The sequence below is a fragment of the Somniosus microcephalus genome, chromosome 27 (assembly GCF_052327205.1).
Source record: "Somniosus microcephalus isolate GS21.2 chromosome 27, FLI_Smic_1.0, whole genome shotgun sequence".
NCBI classification, from domain to species: Eukaryota; Metazoa; Chordata; class Chondrichthyes; order Squaliformes; family Somniosidae; genus Somniosus; species Somniosus microcephalus.
The window spans coordinates 17,691,743-17,712,218 of NC_141013.1; the positions used below are offsets into that span (position 1 = coordinate 17,691,743).

A 20,476-nucleotide genomic window follows, 5' to 3' on the forward strand; every position below is an offset into this window, starting at 1 on the left:
AGAAACGAATGTTTGACTCATCAGTAAAAGGCCCTTTGGGGAGGAGATGAAGGGAACTAGTCTCAAAAACTATTAGACACCAGTGGAATACCTCAGTTAACCAGCAAAGAAGTGGCATAGGATTCCTGTCCCAAAGTGGAAATTAGGTAGACACTGGGCTGTCTTTGTTCTATCCATGAATGTATAAACCCCCCGTGCTTCTATACATTGCTCTCACTTCACAGAATACTCTGCAGATAACCAAAGATCTAAACAAACTTGGCAGTGATAAAAACCCTTTTGTTTGTATCTGAGAGAGAATAAATAATCCATGACCAGATGCAGTTTTTTTTAAGTAATAAAAATGATACCGTTTAAGACATTAATCAAAACATTACTGTTACATAAAGTGCTCAAAAATGTTTCACAATCATCTCCATTTACTCTACAATCCATGGAAATAATTGGCGTTTTATGGTAATTAAGCAAATGAACAACAGCATTAGAAAGGCTGGGAGCAGATGCTGCTGTGATGGAGAGCAGGGCTGGCAGCCAGAAGCAAGTGGGTAAATCTCACTCATCTGATCAGCTCAGAAGGAAAGGTTCAGAAAGATGCTTAGTTCTAGATAGCTGCGGTGAATCAATGAGGAAGCAACATAGAATTGTAGAAAAATTGCTACATTTTCCAAAATTTACTGACATACACACATTCTTTAAAAGGGATTATCCTTAATGCCCGTAACATGCTCTTGGAAAGTAAAGTTTCCGCGATCATGGGTCTTATTCGGTTTACATTCTCAGTACAAACAGCAGAAAGTTGTCGTCAGGCACTATCAGTGAGATCATGGGTGGGGCGGTATAATTTTGGGGGTGGGCGAAAAGAGATGTGAGCATTGCTACTGGGGGATTGTGCTAATCGTGCACATGGGAGCACTAGCAGTGTGATACAGATGTGTTAGTGGTGAGCAATGGAGAAAGGGACGCTTATAGATCAGTGAGGTGGGGGCGATGGTCACTTTTACTGAAATTGAGTGAGAGCGGTCACTGCTATTCCATGTGATAAGGAACAGGGAGGTTGCTATTAATGAAAAAATAGAAATAATCACTATTAGTGACTTGTGGAGAAAGGGGAGGTCACTATTAGTGAGGTATGGGAGCAGTGTCTCTCTTCTGATATCTATTGCGTTGAGTTGTTGGCTGAGATGGGAAGTGTCAAAAGTAACACAATATCTTCTACTTCATGGCAGCGATCTGGGATGCCAGGTTCTCCTGAAGATAGTAGAGCAGATACAGTTCATAATGTTCACCGGACTCCGGGACACGAATACTGTGCCGTTCCTGGGGATACACCTTAAAGGGTTGAAAAACATTCATTTACAAATAAGAAGTGTACAGATATCTTTATTTTACAATCGCACAAAAAATTGTCAGCACGCTCCTCCATTTTAAGCGTTTTTTTTTGTCCCAAGTACACATTTTACCAGTTTAACAATTTGGGTTTTTCCATGTACAGGAAACTTTGGTTTATCCGGAGGTTATATGTCCGGAATACTCGATCTAACGGTAAAAATCAGGAGCCGTTTTCTATATGTTTTTTTTAGTTCTCGTTGCTTTTTTTTTTCCCAGTCAAGCACTGCAAGGTCTGTAGCTATAGCAACAGCTTCAGCTACAGACGCTTGCAGCTGCAGCCGACTGTTTTGAAGTTGTTGCTAAGCAACAGGGTTTGTTGATTCACACGGAGCGTCTCAGTTTCGTATGTTTAAACATTAACTCTTGTATGTCCGGCACTTTTGATGTTACGGCACTAGCTCGGTCCCGTCAGTGCCGGATATCAGAAAGTTTCTTGTACAGGTAGACTATCCTTTATCCGAAAACCTCGGGACCAGCCGTGTTTCGGTTTTCGGAAAATTTCGGATTTCAGAAGGTATTTTATAAGACTGGGAAATTTGTCAGGGGTGGGGGTCGGCGGTGGGGGGGTCGGCGTCGGGTCGGCGTCGGCGGGGGGGTCGGCGTCGTGCGCATGACTTACGCTGAACGAAAAAACTTTCGGTTTTTAGAGGTTTTCGGTTTTCGGAAGTTCGGATAAAGGATAGTCTACCTGTATTGCCTGAACTGGATTTCTTAACTCATAACATTTCTGTAATGTTAAAGCCAGCACTTTTCTTTTCAACAATAAGTCGGCAACTTGGAGCTGGGCTGTTTCCAATGGTGATTTGGGCTGTTAATCAGTAAATGAAGGGGATTGTTGTGCAAAATCGCAAACATTTCAGGCAAAGGAGGATATTGTAACCAGTCCCACATGGATGAGCGTGTGTTGGACCAATCTGTCCTTCCTTGAAAACACAAGACCTAAGTGACAGGGGGATAGCGCTTCATTTCACTTGCAGTTTAATAGCTTACCTGCAAGTCGTACGGTCTCCCTGATCGAACGAGGAAGCTAAGCAGCACTGTAGTGTGAGAAAAGTGAACATTTTCATCCAGGAACCCATGTAAGAGCAGCAGGCGGTTCGGTCTACAGGTGGGAAAGAAAGATGGAAACGTGATCATTGTTCATTATCTGGACCAATTCACACTAGGCATAGCAACAATCCTCAGAGTCATGTTGTGAAGCTCATTGTTGATGATGGTCCGCAATGACTGTCCTCAAGAATGTGCTTCACACAATGGGCCGTATATTCCGAAATGCGCTGAAAACCGGCATTTCCAATCTGTCAAGAATGCTCTTGACAGATCGGACGCCTGCCCTCGAGAAGGGCCTCTGCGGGCGGATAGTTCCGCTTTCTGCAGAACCTCCGTCCGCAGAAAACCTTTAGAAATCTTACGCGTAAGGCCTGCTTTTACCAGCATAAGAGTTGAAAAAAAGTGAAAATTTTTTTTTCCCCACTCATTTATCATTTAAAAATACTTTAAAAAAAAAAGGTAAATTTAGCCCCGTAAAAAACTTTAATTATTTTTTTCAAAAAATTAAATTTTTGTTTAAAATATTTAATTTATTGTAATTTCAACTCATTTTAAAATGTGAAAAAAAATGATTTAATGTTTTACTATGTTTTTGGGGTGATCTCCATTCATATATTTGACAGGTCTATCGGTCAAGTGTATGAAGGGAGATTCCCTTTTTTGATTGGCTCCCCATGGCCCACGTAATCCCAGGGACGCTTGCGAACTGCCCGCGCCTCTGGGATACGTGGGCCCTGCACATTTCGAGTTTGGAGACGCCCAGGAACAGAACTATATGCACCTCGGGTGCCCTCAGGTAAGTCCGTAGATTTTTTCCAGATCGGAGGCCTCCACACACAGGAAGCCTCCGATCGGAAAATACGGGCTAATGATTCCTATTGTAATAGCCAACAATGTTACTCTATCTGAAATAAAAACAGAAAATGCTGGCAATACTCAGCAGGTCAGGCAGCATCTGTGGAGAGAGAAACAGAGTTAACGTTTCAGGTTGATGACCTTTCGTCAGAACTGGAAAAAGTTATAGAGATTTCACAGGTTTTAAGCAAGTGCAGAAGCAGGGAAAGTGGGGAGGGGAGGAAAGGACAAAAGGGAAGGTCTGTGAGAGGGAGGAAGGCAGGGGAGATTAAATGACAAAAGGTATGATAGTACAAAGCAAAAGGAGATGGTAATGGGACAAGTAAAGAAAATAACAGTTGTAAATGGGAATGGCAGTATCACAACAGCTGCCATCTGAAAAAATAGGGGCCGAGGTTATGGTCTGAAATTGTTGAACTCGATGTTGAGTCCAGAAGGCTGTAAAGTGCCTAATCGAACGATGAGATGCTGTTACTTTATCTGCCTGTGACAAGAGCCCACAGGCAATACCAACTCGACCAACGCGCATGCTCTTTGCTCGTTAATTGTCAACTCAATTACTGGAAAACATCAAAGTCAAATTTAAATTACAGTTGGAATCCAGATCGATAGATCAAGGACACATCAGTCACAGCTCACCAATTTATCAGTCCCGGATAAGATCAGGGACAAATCAGTCACAGCTCACCAATTCATCAGTCCCAGATAAGTTTAGTTGAGCACATTAATCGTCCTGTTCAAATCATCTTGCTCAAATTAAATTAGCAAACATTCTGGTGGATAAATTAGACCTTCACTTAGTTCACTGTCTCCCTGACCCAAGTAACAGTGGTCACTGCAAACTATTCGCTTTTCAGGACATGGAAGAAAAAGACTAACACACAGACTTCCCGGGTTACCAGGACACAGAATTTTATTAGTCTAAATTACTAAACTGACTTAAAACTCTTCCACTCAATCCTAGTTAGACATTTATGCTGATAATAATATACTTCTTTCCACAAAATGCAATTTATAAACTTTAAGGTTGTGTCCTCAAATGGACAGCACCAGCATAGATTCCATCGGCCAGTATTAGAAAACCAAACTCAACGTATTTTGAATTCTGAACGTGCTTTGGGTTGGAACGTGACTGGGAAACCGCTGGACACAACAGAGATTGCGAAGTGGTGGAACTTACTCAAGAGGAAAGCGGTCAACTTGCATTGCTGCTGATCCAATATCATAGCCACTCTCATTTTTATCTGGGAGACCCATGTAGCGTTCCGTGTATCCGGTGTCATAGAAGATCCACAGTGTCACAGGGGCTCCGGCTATGGCCACCTGCACAAAACAAAGTTGCAAGTTATAGGCATCAATGTCCACACTTGGCAAGAAAGCCACTCACTACTAAAGTCTGGATGAGCCGCAATTTCCTCCAGCTAAACATTGGGAAGACTGAAGCCATCATCTTTGGCCCTTGTCACAAACTCTGTACCCTTTCCACCGATTCCATCCCCATCTTAGGCTGAACCAGACTATTTTCGTAACATTGGCATCCTATTTGACCCCGAGCTGAGCTTCCAACTCCATCACAAAGACTGTCTACTTTTTCCTCTGTAACATTGGCCACCTCTACCCGACCCCTACCTCAGCCCATCTTCCACTGAAACCCTCAGCCCCGCCTTTGTCATCTCTAGACTCGACTATTCCGATACTCTCCTGGTTGGGCTCCCAAACTCCACCCTCCACATAGTGGTTAGCACTGTTGCCTCACAGCGCCAGGGACCCGGGTTCAAATCTGGCCTCGGGCGACTGTCTGTGTGGAGTTTGCACATTCTCCCTGTGTCTGCGTGGGTTTCCTCCCACAGTCCAAAGATGTGCGGGTTAGGTTGATTTGGCTATGATAAATTGACCCTTAGTGTTAGGGGATTAAATACGTGGAGTTATGGGGATAGGGTGGGATATGTGTCGGTGCAGGCTCGATGGGCCGAAATGGCCTCTATCTGCACTGTGGGGATTCTGTGATTCTGTGATAAACTTCAGCTCATCAAAAACTCTGTTGCCTGTATCCTATTCCACACCAAGTCCAGCTTGCCCATGTCTTTGCTGATCTACATTGGCTCCTGGTGCCCCAAAGACTCAAATTAAAAATGAATATCCTCATATTTAAACCCCTTCAGGCCTCACCCCTCCCCATCTTTGAAACCTCCTCAAACCTTAAAACCCCCTCCCCCTCTGAACTCTCCAATCCTCTGACTCAGGCCTCTTCTGCAGCCCCTCCTCCCTTCACCCCAGCATTGGCGACCGAGCCTTCAGCCACCTAGGCCCCATGCTCTTGAATTCGCTCGCTAAACCCTCTCTGTCTCTCCACCTTTAAAACCCTTCTTAAAATCCACCTCTTTGACTAAACTCTTGGCCATTTTTTTTATTATGCCTTTGTGAAGCGTACAAATTGTTTTAAAATTATGAAGAGTTTTTGATCGAGTGAATAGGGAAAGAGTATTTCCTCTGGTGCGCAGTCAGTGACGAGGGTGATCAATTTAAAATTGTCATGAGAGAGTGAGGAGAGAGGTTAGAAGAAATGTTTTTACCCACCGAGTTGTTGGAGCATGGAAAGCTTTGCCACAGAGCGTGGTTGAGGCCGAAATCATTACATCTTTTAAGGGAAAATTGGATAAATATTTAAAACAGAAGCTGCTACAGGGAAGAGAGGGTGGGCAGTCGGGTTAGCCAGCAAAAAGCCAGCACAGACTTGATGGGCTGAATGGCTTCCTTCTGTAAATGTCTATGGTTCTATGACAAGCAAGCAGCCACTAGATTCTGAACGTCGCATCTGATTGGTCCATGTTATGCATGTAGCAACCAATCAGAAGAAGGCACCCATGAACAATGAGCTCAGATTTAGTAGCTGGAGGAATACCACACACCAATGAGCTTACACAAAGTGCAGAAAGGACAATCTTTTTATTTTTTGTATTTTAGTTACATGCATGCTGGGATGGCGGGAATGACGTATGAGGAGAGATTGGGTCGATTGGGCTTATACTCGCTGGAGTTTAGAAGAATGAGAGGGGATCTCATTGAAACTTATAAAATTCTAACAGGACTGGACAGACTAGATGCAGGAAGGATGTTCCCGATGGTCGGGGAGTCCAGAACCAGGGGTCACAGTCTAAGGATAAGGGGTAAGCCATTTAGGACTGAGATGAGGAGGAATTTCTTCACCCAGAGAGTGGTGAACCTGTGGAATTCTCTACTACAGAAGACAGTTGAGGCCAATTCATTAAATATATTCAAGAAGGAGTTAGATATATTTCTTAAGGCTAAGGGGATCAAGGGATATGGGGAGAAGGCAGGGACAGGGTACTGAATTTGGATGATCAGCCATGATCGCATTGAATGGTGGAGCAGACTCGAGGGGCCGAATGGCCTACTCCTGCTCCTATCTTCTATGTTTCTATTCACACACTATGTATATCAATAGAATGCATGTATCTGCAGATGTCCTCACCATTAACTGACACATCCAGGCGCTTTGCTAATTTTCCTAATGATAAACGAATGATAGAGCTGAGCGGATGAGAATGGGTTAACATACAAACCTTAAATATTTCTGGTCTCCTCACTAGGCCCATGAGGGACAGATAACCTCCATACGACCAGCCATGAATTGCAACGCGCTCCATGTCAACAAAGCTATAGTTAGCGGCCAGATACTGCAGCCCTTCCACCTGGTCTTCAATTTCCACTTGACCCTGCGAGAGATTAGAGTGTTAAAACCACTATATGTGTTTAATATTGTGAATGTGGAACTCACTGCCACAGGGAGTGGTTGAGGCAAATAGTATAGATGCATTGAAGGGGAGGCTAGACAAGCATATGAGGGAGAAGGGAAAAGAGGGTTATGCTGCTAGAGTTAAGATGAGGAAGGACGGGAGGAGGCTCGAGTGGAGCATAAACACCGGCGTGGACTGGTTGGGCTGAATGGCCTGTTTCTGTGCTGTATGTTCTATGTAATAGAAAATGACACCAATCCATACCAAGCACATATACAGTTTGACGTAAGAAAACTACTAGGCACTTGGTCTAAGCGTTAAACAAAGCTTTAATCAACTGTTTTGCAACATGGAGGTCTAGTTGTGTCCTTCACTAGTCCCTGTTAAGAATGTACTGCGCATGCTGGGCCCGTGCCCGTGTATTTATAATGAGCGCCTCCCGCAGGCCGCTCAGTATTATTTCATAAGTCTTTCTTTCATGAACGACTGATTCATGTCACAGTTCATCAAAAATTTCCCAGTTTGCAAGCACCAGGCTACCTCAGACTTAAGAATTCCAATTACAACATTTGGAAGCCCAAATTTTATTTGTAAGGAAAACTGATGCAGATGTGTAGAGTACACCTCTGCACTGGTTTATAGACACTGGAGTCTTTGGGTAAAGGGAGTGAGTTACTGAGTGAGTGACAAAGTGCAGGAGAATGAGTGAGTGCGTGAGCTTGAGTGTAAGTGAGTGAGTGAATATGAGAATGAGTATGAGACTGAGTGAGAATGAATGAGTGTGAGAGAGTAAATGAATGAGTAAAAGAGGGGAGTTACTGAGTACGAGGAAGTGAGCGTGAGAATCAGTTAAGAATGAGTACGAGTGAGTGAGTGAGAGATTCAGAGTGAGACTGAGTGAAAAAGCGTATGAGAGCAAAAGGATGAATGTGAGCGTTACTGAGTGAGTTAATATGGAAGTGAGTGAGAGAGTTTGAGTGAATAAGAGTGTGAGAGTGAGTGTGAATTAGTGAGAGTGAGTGTGCGTCAGTGAGTGAATGTAGGAGAATGAGTGCGAGCCAGTGAGATCTAATCCAGCGGGCTTCGACCTAGGTGCTCACCTTCTCACCTATCCAACTCATCCTCCCACAGTTATGGCTGAAGTAGGAGCAGACGAAATTCAGTTCTTACGAACTGTACTGCTCGACTACTCAGATATACGAGATCTGGCTGCAGCTAAAGCACGGAAGCTAGTTTCTGAATTGGCATGTGGCTCATGTACTGAAGTAACATCGGTGTTTCAAGACCTTTATAATCTTTTGATATCATTTACTCGTGTAATCTATTGCTCATCATTTTTTCAACTATTTTTACATTTCTTATTGCAAATGTGCCTTTTCCCGATTGTACATGTGCAGATTAGACACCAGATTAAATATTTAGTATCATTGTTGGGGCCCTAAACCGAACCTTTGCACGGGGCCCTCACAAGGCAAAGTACTGTGCACAGTTTTGGTCTACTCATCTGAGGAAAGATATACTTGCCTTAGAGGCGGTGCAATGAAGGTTCACTCGATTGATTCCTGGGATGAGGGGGTTGTCCTATGAGGAGAGATTGAGCCTATACTCTCTGGAGTTTAGAAGAATGAGAAGTGATCTCATTGAAACATGTTTCTGAGGGGGATTGACAAAGTAGATGCTGTGAGGTTGTTTCCCCTGGCTGGAGAGTCTAGAACTAGGGGTCATAGTCTCAGGATAAGGGGTCGGCCATTTAAGATTGAGACGAGGAGGAATTTCTTCACTCAGAGGGTTGTGAATCTTTGGAATTCTCTGCCCCAGAGGGCTGTGGGTGCTGAGTCTTTGAGTATATTCAAGGCTGGGATAGATAGATTTTTGGACTCTAGGGGAATGAAGGGATATGGGGATCAAGTGAGAAATTGGTGTTGATCTTATTGAATGGCGGAGCAGGCTCGAGGGGCCGTATGGCCTACTCCTGCTCCTAATTCTTATGTTCTTAAAAAGCCACCCCTGTTTCTAGGCCTCTGCTAATGCTGCAATTGTGCTGGCTGACACGAGGTGAGCAGGAACATCCCACTGATGGTTCTCCCTTTGACGTTATCACTCTGTGCAGAGAGGTGCTCAGCCTCTCCACACAGCACTGTACCCAAGGTCAGGAACTCAGCACAGAGGGGCGACGGAACCCCTTTCTCAGCGATCCAAATGTTATGCCCCTGTATCACCCTCCCAGCTGTTGATTAAGCCGTGCTCTTCTAGTCTTACTTTAGAGGAACTGCATTTATTGAAACCAAAGGATAAGGATTTCACATACCATCTTGTATTTCAAGGCACCTTCAAATTTAAGGCCTCTGTGGCAGGATCCCCTGGAATCTATGACAACCACAACATAACCAAGCTCTGCCAGTGTGTTCAGGCGCAGGTACTTAACTCCCTTAAAGCGATTGTTTACCAACTGCACCTATGGGGTAAAAATAAGAGTTGTGTCGACTGTATATTTTAAAACAATTTTTAGTTCAAATCACTTTTATTGTGGAGAAAATAACACGGCAGAAACATATTTCTCTTCAATGTTACTAAGAGAAAGAAACTATTATTAAAGGCTGCAGTTAAATGCCTTTTGCACATGATCTTCCATTCACTGTAGTGGTGATCTCAGCATTGCCATCGTGCTGAGCAGGAGCCAGCACTTTCCCACAGGGAAGGAGAGAAAATTGGCAAAGAGTCACTGTGGCTAATCCTGGTCTCCTCCCCCTCCCTCCAGCAGCCAATTTCTGTCCAGCTAAGGTGTGGAAACAGACGGTCGATCTGTGCACCCTCTTGGGTGTGGATGGTGCACGGACCTAGGGGGGGAGACCATTTAAAGGCAAAAGAGAGAAGATACAGAAATACCTTAATCAGTGACATTTGCTCGCCAAGAAATAAGCATTAGGAATCTTTTAAAAAAAGATTGGCCTAGAAATTCGGTGGGCTGCGCCACCAGTTAGCGCCTAAAGAGGGCATTCAGTGGCTTTAGCGCCACTGGCCGCGCCTCCCGCGATATTTAGCTGGGGCGCTAATGGTGGCGTTTAACCTGTTGCGCTGCGCTGCTGCCGATGACGTCATCGGTGTGCGCAGCGCCCCGTTACCGCCCTGATCTCGATATTTGGCAGCGACTGCCTCTGTAGCGCCGTTCGCAAATGGCGCCCGGTTCACGGGGCCTTCCTGTGGCGGCAGTGGCGCAAATTAAGGTGGAGGTGCGGGCGGCCGTTTTTTCCGGCGGCCGCCTGCCAGCACCTCCGTCCCCGGCCTCCTGATCGCCCTCCGCGGCATTGCCGGCTGTTTTCCGAGAGCCCGGCACTTCTCCTCGGTGCCGGGCTCTTTTGCCGGCACTCACGATCTCTGATCGCGCTGGTGCAGCCCCTCCCCCTTAAGAATGGGAGGAAGGCCTGCAGTACCGCAGCGCGCCGTGCCGCAGCGTGTGGCGCTGCAGCACGTTGCGCTGCGATATTCAGTTTCAGCGCCCTAAGAGGGAATGGAGCGCCTCGAGCCTCGCCCCGTCTCCCTCTTGGGGCGCTCAAGCTGAATTTCCGGCGGTCGCTACTGCTCCAAACGCTGCACTAAATCCGGCGCCCAGGCGAGCTTGGCGCCCGTTTGCGGCTCCACCCAATTTCTCCCCCATTATTTCTAATTCATCTGAAAATAGAAAGCTGCACTATCACACTTAGACTGATTAAAAGAGAAAGAAAGTGGCCAAAAAACACCACGAATGAAGGTTCACATAATTAGAGGAAATAAGTGAACAACGAGCAAAGAATTTGGGAAGGAAGAAAGGCAAAGCGCACCAGGGAGGGGATTAGCTCACTGACTCCTAAAACGAGCATCAGCACCTACTGGCATGGGTGCTAGCCCACCAATCCCAACAGGCAGGGCATTAGCCCACCAATCCCAACAGACAGGGTACTAACCCACCAGTCCCGACAGACAGGGTTCTAGCCCACCAATCCCAACAGACAGGGTTCTAGCCCACCAATCCCAACAGACAGGGTACTAGCCCACCAATCCCAACAGACAGGGTTCTAGCCCCCCCAATCCCAACAGACAGGGTTCTAGCCCACCAATCCCAACAGACAGGGTACTAGCCCACCAATCCCAACAGACAGGGTTCTAGCCCACCAATCCCAACAGACAGGGTACTAGCCCACCAATCCCAACAGACAGGGTTCTAGCCCCCCAATCCCAACAGACAGGGTACTAGCCCACCAATCCCAACAGAGTGGGGGACTAGCCCACTGACAACTAACAGGGGCAAAACATCGAATTACACTTGGAACATACATTCTGCCCTGACAGATGCAGAGCAGCAGGCCATCTGCCGGCCTGTCAGTTAGGGAGTTGTATGTGTGGTACAAGTCACTCAAAAAAAAACAAAAAAAAAACAAATACATAATAGTTATGAGGAAATGGGAAAGAAATAATCCTACCTGGGGGCCACCATACGTGTAAAGCAGAGTGGGGTACTTTTTTCTAGGCTGTAGATCATGTGGTTTGAACATCATTCCATGCAACATATACCCGGACTTGCTGTGAAAACTGAACATCTGTGGAGGAATGTAGTCTGGAGGGCAACCTGCAATACAACCAGTAGCATTTCAGGCAAAGAAACGCTTGAATCGTATGGAACCCATGTCAACAGCCAGGCTACGGGCTACTTATTTTGTATGACTAGAGAGCAATCAGCTGAGCGAGTTCCAAGTAGCAGCGAGACCGGAGTGCGTGTCCAGCTGTGCGTGTTGCTTTTGGCATGCCTCAGTACATAGGATATACGGCACAGAAACAGGCCATTTGGCCCACCCAGTCCATGCCGGCGTTTATGCTCCACTCGAGCCTCCTCCCGTCTCTCCTCATCTAACTCTATCAGCATAACCCTCTATTCCCTTCTCCCTCATATGCTTGTCCAGCCTCCCCTTAAATGCATCTATACTATTCACTTCAACCACTCCCTGTGGTAGCGAGTTCCACATCTCACCACTCTCTGGGTAAAGGAATTCCCTATTTGATTTCTTGCATACCATTTATCTCTGTGACTGCTCCTGTCTCTGCCTCTCTGCAAGTATCTCAGTCTTTGAGCAAGCCTCTGGCTCAGAATCTCTCAGAGAGAACATGCAACTTTATGGAAGCAATGGCATGAGGGACAATGACTCCACGAGTTTTTAATAATAATGACAATACCTGGAGATTCCAACACGGTGGCCCAGAATTTTCTCTGTTTGTGAAGAGAGTCTTCTTCTGATCCGGTCAGTCGGAAGATATGCACACAGTGCGGATGGTCCTGGTTGCTGTACTTGCTGATAAACATATCAAAATTCTACAAGCAAACAGGAGATAGAAATTGTAAATCTGTTCCACCATAAATTAGAAACAAGTACATTAAGCTAGTGCAGCAGTTCACGCGCATTCCTCACATCAGCATGTGTAAAAATATACATACTAATATGGTCACTATATGTTGTATGACTTTATTTAACAGCACATCTTCCAAATGAAGGTCTCAATGAGAAGGGATACAGTAATGAACGCACGCAAATTGGATCTACGGTATTATTGTTCTAAAGTATGTCCGCACGAGTGGAAGCCTTACCTGGCTAACAGAACAGTTATGAGAGTAGCCTAACTGTGTCAGTCGTACAATCTCCGTGGGACTTTCGTAGCTCACTACATAGAGGTGGTGCTCCAAAGTAGTGTCTTTAGTACCTTGAAAATACACCAGGTGAGTAGCTTCATTGACCCATATCTGTCAAAAATACACAGTTTGAGAAAATGTCAACCCCAGATCATATAAATTGTGTTATACAATATTAGCACAGATGCTGTGTAACGTGCAGCCCTTTTACTACCAGCGTCAACCTGAGACTTAAATAATGAGAGTAGTGGACAAGTGCCAATGAACAGACTTCCTTTCCCATAGAGCACTCTGCTCCAGCAAATGGTTCTGTTCTGCTCCACTCACCCATTCTTCATTTGTGAGTCAAAACAGTAAGTGTTGGTGGGCTATTCAACCTTGGTGGCCATAAGAGACAGGCTGATCTCCTTCTTGCCCAGTGTTCACTCACACACTTTTCACTGGCTAGCGATCAAAAGCACAAACCTTGAAATTTCCCCCTCTCTTGCCCAAGACATTAAATGTGCCACCTTTACTGCCAGCCTGCCTGAAATCTAATCTAAAGGCAGCATTGTTTGACATCAGTGTCTCTTTTATTCATCTGGTGCACTTGTGCAGATATCGTCAGGACATTCTGTAAACAATTGGCAATGACATTTATCTTAATGGTTACTTCCTCCCCCTCTTCTGTTTCAATGACATCTTCAAGTACCTCATACCATTCCTTGGCCAAAAAGTCAGGCAGGATACTGACTCCCAGCCTTTTCTCACAGTCACCAAGAGGCATGCAACACCTGATGATTTTTCCTGCTTCCCTAACGGGAAACCTTTTACCTCAAGAGATTGAGAGCTTGATCAGTGGTGAAGTCAGGTGCAGGCCCACATCCGACCACACACCACCGCTGATAGTTTATTGTTGCCCAATACATAACACGTTTCACAATTTACCCAATATTGACACGGTGAATGTGGATAGTGGCTTGGTCTCAGTGAGAGATGGTACAAGCTGCCATTAAAGCTAGAAATTATACCAGAATTGCCCAGACTAAAGGTCGTCGACCTGAAACGTTAACTCTGTTTCTCTCTTCACAGATGCTGCCTGACCTGCTGAGTATCTCCAGCATTGTCTGTTGTTATTGTCCCAAATTAAAAGTGCATTCCGTCCTCTACAACCAAACTGACAGCATTTTCCTGAAACGCAAGATGTACTTACTGTAGATCCATGTCTCCCAAGCACTTCCCAGTCTCCACTGGTCAAAGGCAATTCTTCTTTAATCAGGCATTTAAAGTCATCTGGGAAAAAGGCATGTGGATTAATCAGCTGTTGTGTTATGTTAGTACACATCAGAACTTTTAAGCAAAGGCTTAAAATTACTTAGGATCTGGCTACATTATTATTATCTAAAGTAAGTACCATTCCTTGCAGAAAAAACACAGGTTACTCAAGAGTTTATTATGTAACATCAGGGAAACACCGTCACCTCCAAGTCACACAGCATCCTAATTTGGACATTTAAAAAAAACTGTTCCTTCATCGCCACTCGATCAAAGTCCTGGAATTCCCTACTTAACACCATTGTGGGAGCACCATCGCCAGAAGGAGTGCAGCAGCTCAAGGAACACCACCTTCTCATGGAAACCACAGATAGGCAAGAAATGTGGCAATGCCAGCCTCTCACACATCCCAAAATCAAAAATAAAGGAGATTGGGGTGGGATCAGGGAGCTAAGAAAATCATTCGAACTGAAGGCCTACCCCGTATGACAAGACACAATTCATTTCTACTACAACTGAAGGTATCTTGCTCACTGTGTAAATATGTGGACTGGTGACATCTACCAACTGCATCCGCATTGTACAAATTAACCCTTTTTAATTATTTCAAGGCAGTCAGTTATCAATTGTGGAAAGTGTTAAATCTGGCAAAAATGGATATGATCTGTTTAGCTGGAAATTTTATACACCAATTTCACTGAGAGATCAAATATGATGCATAATCATCTGGGGAGGAGTGCTGAGAGAACACAACACCACGGGAAGCACCACTACAGGGAGGACGGGTTCTAACAGCACCTCATCTTTCGATTAGGCACTTTACAGCCTTCTGGACTCAATATTGAGTTCAACAATTTCAGACTTATAACCCCCCCATTTTACAGGCGGCAGCTGTTGATGATTCTGCCATCCCCATTTGCAACATATTATCTCTCCTGAGTCCAATCGTAGCACAGACTGTGCCTTCGGTTCCTTCCCCCACTTTTCCTGCCTCTGCGCCTGCTTAAAACCTGTTACATCTCCAACTTTTACCAGTTCTGACGAAGGGTCACAGACCTGAAACGTTAACTCTGTTTCTCTCTCCACGGATGCTGCCTGGCCTGCTGAGTGTTTCCAGCATTTTCTGTTGTTATTTAAAGGTTCTAATAACACAGGAGACAAGTTGGCTTTTCCAGGATTAATTCATTCAGAATCAAATATTCATTCTAGCTTTTGAAGCACAGGCTTCTATCCAACAACTACAACAATATAGCAATGTACAGGACCAGGCAAAACCATTGAAGTCCATCTGACCGGTCCCAACGTTTGAAAAGCAACATAAACCTCTCTATCTCTCATATACCTCAATCCCTTTCTATGCCAAATAGCTATCCAGTTCCCTCTTAAATATATTTTCTAAATGTCCAATCCTGAATGCTATAAACAACAGGAATGCTTAGAATCTTACTTACAATATTCTCTGAATAATGGAGTATTTTAACTGGCCAGGTGTTGTTTTTTTTGGTGAAATGAATAACAACACAGGTCCCAACAGTTGCCAGTGCACAGGCTGTTTTAGGTTTTCTTTAACTGAAACTTAAATCAACTTTAAGAAAGGACTTCTGTTTTCCTAAGTGGTTTTTTACCTGGAATGGGGTAGCCCCCACTGGACCGTTTATACTTGCACTCCTCCAAGGCAGCTGTAATTTTGTAAAGGTGCCGAAAGCCAGTTTTACATTCAGAGGCAAAAATAAACTGAATCTCGTTCTCCTTCATCTGAGGAAATATGTGAAGTATGTCATGCACCTGCAAGGAGAAGGGGGAAGTTTCATTTTGAACCGTTCGTCGACGCATACATCGGTCCTGGATAACCTACCATTTTTCTATAATGTGAAAAGGTTAACATTACAATTACTGTCTTAATGACAACACTAATTGGGATTGCAGCTAGTTTAAAAACTTAAAAGAGGTGGATGCTACATACGTTTATCCAAATGTCTGTTGTTTCCTCATATATAATCAATGGCATTACACTGTCGGGCACAGATTCCACAAGTTTCTGCCGTTCCATTGCATCACCCACCACTGGGATAAACAAAGCAGGAGGAATCAGAACGATCTGGAGCCTTGTTTGGGGCCGATCCAACAGGATGGCCCATGCACTATGAGAAAATCAATATTTTATAGATTCAGATATGTTGGCAATATTTATTTCGCTCTCTTTAGAAAAAAAAACAGGCTTTTATACAATTGAAAGATACGCAAAAAATAAAATGTTAATCTGAATAGAAGAGACCTTGGGTGAATCGTTTCCAACCCAATAATTCTTACATAAAAGTTAAAGCGCCTAAAGTTATTGACAGGAGAAATTTTATCCCCAAGGGTTAGTTATCTGAACATAGGGTCTTACAGATATAGACTCACCGTCTGAAGATATTTATCTGATAGAGATATGTTTAGTATCTGGAGACAGTGTTCAAAAAAAATATTTACTGAATACCTACTGCAGTCAATGAATATTCGATATCCAGGTAAGACACTGAATACCTACTGTCTTTGGGCATGGGTCTTACAGGTGCGCAACCACTGAATATGTAGTGTTTGAAGATATAGATGTTATTGGAATGAAACCATTACATAGTTATTTTTAGAGGGATGCAACAGTTGAATATCTATTATCTCATAGATTGAACATCTAGTATCTCAAGACATGGGCCTTAGATTGAACATCTTGTTCATCAGAGAACATCATATCTGATGACATGGATTTCACAGGGCTGCAATCACTGAATATCTAGTATCTGAAGATAAGACAATCGGAGCTCGAATGGGGACGCATTTCTTGTTTTTCTCATTTGCGTTCTTAATCATAGACTAAAAAGCAGACAAATCCTGCCAGGTATTGGTAACATACGCACTATTTTCCTTCTCGAGTCCATCCAACCCGTGCAATGTATTCTGTTCCTTTAAAAATAATCTCAAATGGTTGGACCAATTCCTTGTCAACAACACTCGCAATCTAAAGAGAAGAAATACAGCACCATTGTTACGGTCATTGGAAACTTTGTACATTTGAAATTTGGTGACTATTATAGGTGCTCACCCTTCCACTAGCATTTATTGTTACTTCGGACATCTTGAAAGTTATCTTTGGATTTAGAGTCCCTGCAATATCGAAAAAATTAATGAAACATAAGCAGTTTGGGTAAATTCAGAGTTCAATAATAATTAAAGTATAGAAGCATATCTTCTTCACCTTTATATACTAATTAATGTCAAAGGGAGAAAATGGTTAACAAAGGAAATGATTGCATTTATATTAGATTAGGTTTAATGAAGTTACTCCATCTCAGTCCATTTGAACCCTGTTAACTTTTGTATTTGGATTGATGCCAGTATCCCTCACTCCAAGTCTGATATCCACAGCATTTGCTGTTGACTAAGAATGGCATCAAGATGGCATTGTTTACACTGTATTAGTGTGGTAAACCACTGTTCACTTCACTGTTGTTCACTCTTGCCCATTGTTGTACCTGCCTGTGCATGCCTCAGCTGGCTCCGCCCCTGGCTCCACCCATATGCCCTGGTATAAAGGCGGCTGCTCTGCAGTTCCCCAGGCATTCAGGACCGGTCGACCACTAGAGGCATGCCTTCGTTCTTTAGCTAATAAAAGCCTGTTTGTTACTCTCTTAACTTCCAGTCTTTCTCAGTAATTGATAGCGCATCAATTAGTACTGTTAATAAACAGTTATGAAACCCACACCTAGAGAGTTTAGTGAACATATTGCTGTGACCTACCTACGAGAAGCATGTGTTGAGTTATGGCACAGAGGGCAGTGTGCTTTATATCTGTACTACATTCCTGCTGTGATGGGGCAGGGTGGGCCCATGTTTGCCCTTCTGAGTTTTGACAAAGAGAGTATGCATTGTATATGTACTTCATCTGTACTTGTGTGACTCACCCTGAGAAGTACAGTGGGCTGTGTTTATGTAGCACCAACATGAGTCACTGATACAAGAGCCACAACTGGACTGATTAGTGTGCCCACTGGTGTGGCTGTGTTGTGAGGACTTCAACTTGCACCAAACTTGCAGGCTGGAGAAAGACTAGGGTAGCAGCATAAGACCATTGACCTTTTGACTAGGAGACCAGGGTTAATAGTGCAGTTACACTTGGGCTCCTTTAGCGGGTGAATTTTGCAAAACTCTGCTGGGCTGTTTGGGGACAATTGGAAACTGGCCTGGAAGTCCTTTACTGCACAACTGATGTGGGCCTCCTGGGACAGTAACCAAGAAGGGGCATGAACTGTACTTGTGGGGATGTTTGGAAGTTAGACCATTTCATTCTTCCATAAAATAATAGCATGGATATGGGAACTAACCAAGGTAGGAAAGATAATAAGGAAAACCTTTCAACAGTATAAACTTGGAGCTGAAGAGTTCACACTCAGGTAGAGATACCTTGGTGACAGTGTGGTCAATTCTTACTAAGAGACAAGATGTGAGGACCCCATTGTTGGTCTGGGCACCACATCAAACTGTGCTGACTCACAATGCTACTGCCATGGATCTCACAAGTGGAGGGACAATGTTTGTGCATTACCCAGTACAAATCTGTTGACTCTGACCAGGTTTACAGAACAAGATTTACTCGCATCCAGGAAGCTGATCTAAATCATTCATTCCCCATCTAGAGGCGAGTCTAACCACTTAACCCACATCTGGGAGGCCGGTCACGCAGGTCTGTTTCCCAAATGGCTGATCTTACAGTTCCCGTCCTTCTGCGTGGAGAAGCTCGTTTCACAGATCGCTCCAGTCCATGCAGAAGGCAAGATCGAATTTCTTCCTTCCATCAGGACTCAAAGCTATTCCCACTTCATAAACCACATTCCTGATGTCTGAACCTATTTCTCTCTCCTTACAGGTCTCGCGTTGCGTAACATGAATAATAAGAACTTAAGTGAATAGTAGCTCGCAAACAAAGCTATGTGTAAACAAGCACATTGGAATTGGAAAAAGATGCACCACTCAGATATTGAGCAGCACTGAACCAGTCAATGTATGACTGTGTGCATTTTGCAGCAGAAAATCTAGGGTGGCCAGTCTGGGGTTACTGAAGCGTATTAGATATTATCACACATGCCACATTCTCAGTTACCTGCATACTATGCTCTTTCATGCTACAATACTATGTAAACACACCAACCGACTACAAATCCTTTGATGTGGAGCTGTGTTCAAACCAAAGAGCACTTTGAACTTCAAAAGGAATAGCTGCAGAGTTAACACGGCAGCGTTCCCACGGGAAATACCACTGTTAACCCGACAAAAATATGCATAAGCCCAGAACAGAGAAAACCTCAGTCGTGAGCTCTAAAACAGAGTGTCTAATATGCAGTTGACTTTTCATGTTGGAGATCATCACATTTTTAAAGTCTGCTTAGAGCCAAAGACTCATAAACAAGAGTAATCTCACAATTGTACAGTCCAACTGCAATAGAGAACTTCCCCAGGGCACAGAAAACTGATCTTCAGCTCCAGGTGATTGCAGAACGCATTAACTACCATCTAAAGTTTAAAAAAATATTCAGCTGAAGAATCAATAAGGGCTGCGGGGAGGGAGAAGAACCACCATGGAATGTAAAAAAGGTTCAGCTCGCCACAACAGGGAGAGTATTCATTGAGAACAGAAGGGAAATGGGTCTGCACAGAGCAGAATTAAACGGAGTACACTTGAACAGAGTGTTCCATTTGGGATTTTGCAAAGAGTGGGAGTTGGGAGAAGAGGGGGAAGGAGTTGCTGCTTTTTGCCGACACTACTTGTAGTGGTGTGTTACAGGTAGATATTTAATTTCATTACCCATAACTTAATCTAGATCAATTAAGTAGTCAAGAAACAAAACCATAAACTAAGTTACTTTGGTACATATTTAATTAAATTTAATTAAATAAAACAAGGTCATATAGGGCTGGCAGTGCAGGTGGTGTGCCTCAACTGCAGCATGTGAGAGTTTGTGGAGAGCATTGTGATCCCGGACAACCACGTTTGCAGTAAGCGTCTGCATCTTGAGGAACTTCAGCTCAGAGTTTTTGAGCTGGAGTCTGAGGTGCAGACATTGCGGGGCATCAGGGAGGGGGGAGTCACCTGGACACTTTGATCCAGGAGGCAGTCTTAGGTTAGGTCTGGTTAGTGGTCAGGGACAGGAGGGTTAGTGGTCAGGGACAGGAGGGTTAGTGATCAGGGACAGGAGGGTTAGTGATCAGGGACAGGAGGGTTAGTGGTCAGGGACAGGAGGGTTAGTGATCAGGGACAGGAGGGTTAGTGATCAGGGACAGGAGGGTTAGTGGTCAGGGACAGGAGGGTTAGTGGTCAGGGACAGGAGGGTTAGTGATCAGGGACAGGAGGGTGTGACTGCGACTCAGGCAGGTAAGGAGACCCCAGGTGCAGTGCTGGAGGAGCCTCAGCATTTGTCCTTATCCAACAGGTATGAAGTTCTTGCTGCCTGTGTGGATGAGGGAAAACCTGCAGGATGGT

The 20,476-nt window shown here is 44.2% G+C and overlaps 1 protein-coding gene across 2 annotated transcripts in view; it reads right to left on the reverse strand.

The window, feature by feature from the left end:
• Positions 1–314: 314 nt before the first annotated feature.
• The window catches only part of LOC147100019 (dipeptidyl peptidase 8-like), a 49,514-nt gene continuing 29,352 nt past the window's right edge, over positions 315–20,476 (reverse strand). Inside the window, exons 8-20 of one of the 2 annotated variants that reach the window (XM_085968589.1) lie at positions 17,045–17,106; positions 16,860–16,960; positions 15,926–16,103; positions 15,588–15,747; positions 13,901–13,980; positions 12,667–12,819; positions 12,258–12,393; positions 11,510–11,655; positions 9,361–9,507; positions 6,879–7,031; positions 4,475–4,617; positions 2,380–2,491; positions 315–1,329 (exon numbers count right to left, since the gene is read on the reverse strand). In XM_085968589.1, coding sequence (XP_085824715.1) covers positions 1,213–1,329; positions 2,380–2,491; positions 4,475–4,617; positions 6,879–7,031; positions 9,361–9,507; positions 11,510–11,655; positions 12,258–12,393; positions 12,667–12,819; positions 13,901–13,980; positions 15,588–15,747; positions 15,926–16,103; positions 16,860–16,960; positions 17,045–17,106 — 1,688 coding nt within the window. In that variant the 3' untranslated portion in view covers positions 315–1,212. Of the gene's footprint in view, positions 1,330–2,379; positions 2,492–4,474; positions 4,618–6,878; positions 7,032–9,360; positions 9,508–11,509; positions 11,656–12,257; positions 12,394–12,666; positions 12,820–13,900; positions 13,981–15,587; positions 15,748–15,925; positions 16,104–16,855; positions 16,961–17,044; positions 17,107–20,476 lie in introns of those variants that run through there. The other variant, XM_085968590.1, reaches the window with a different exon arrangement.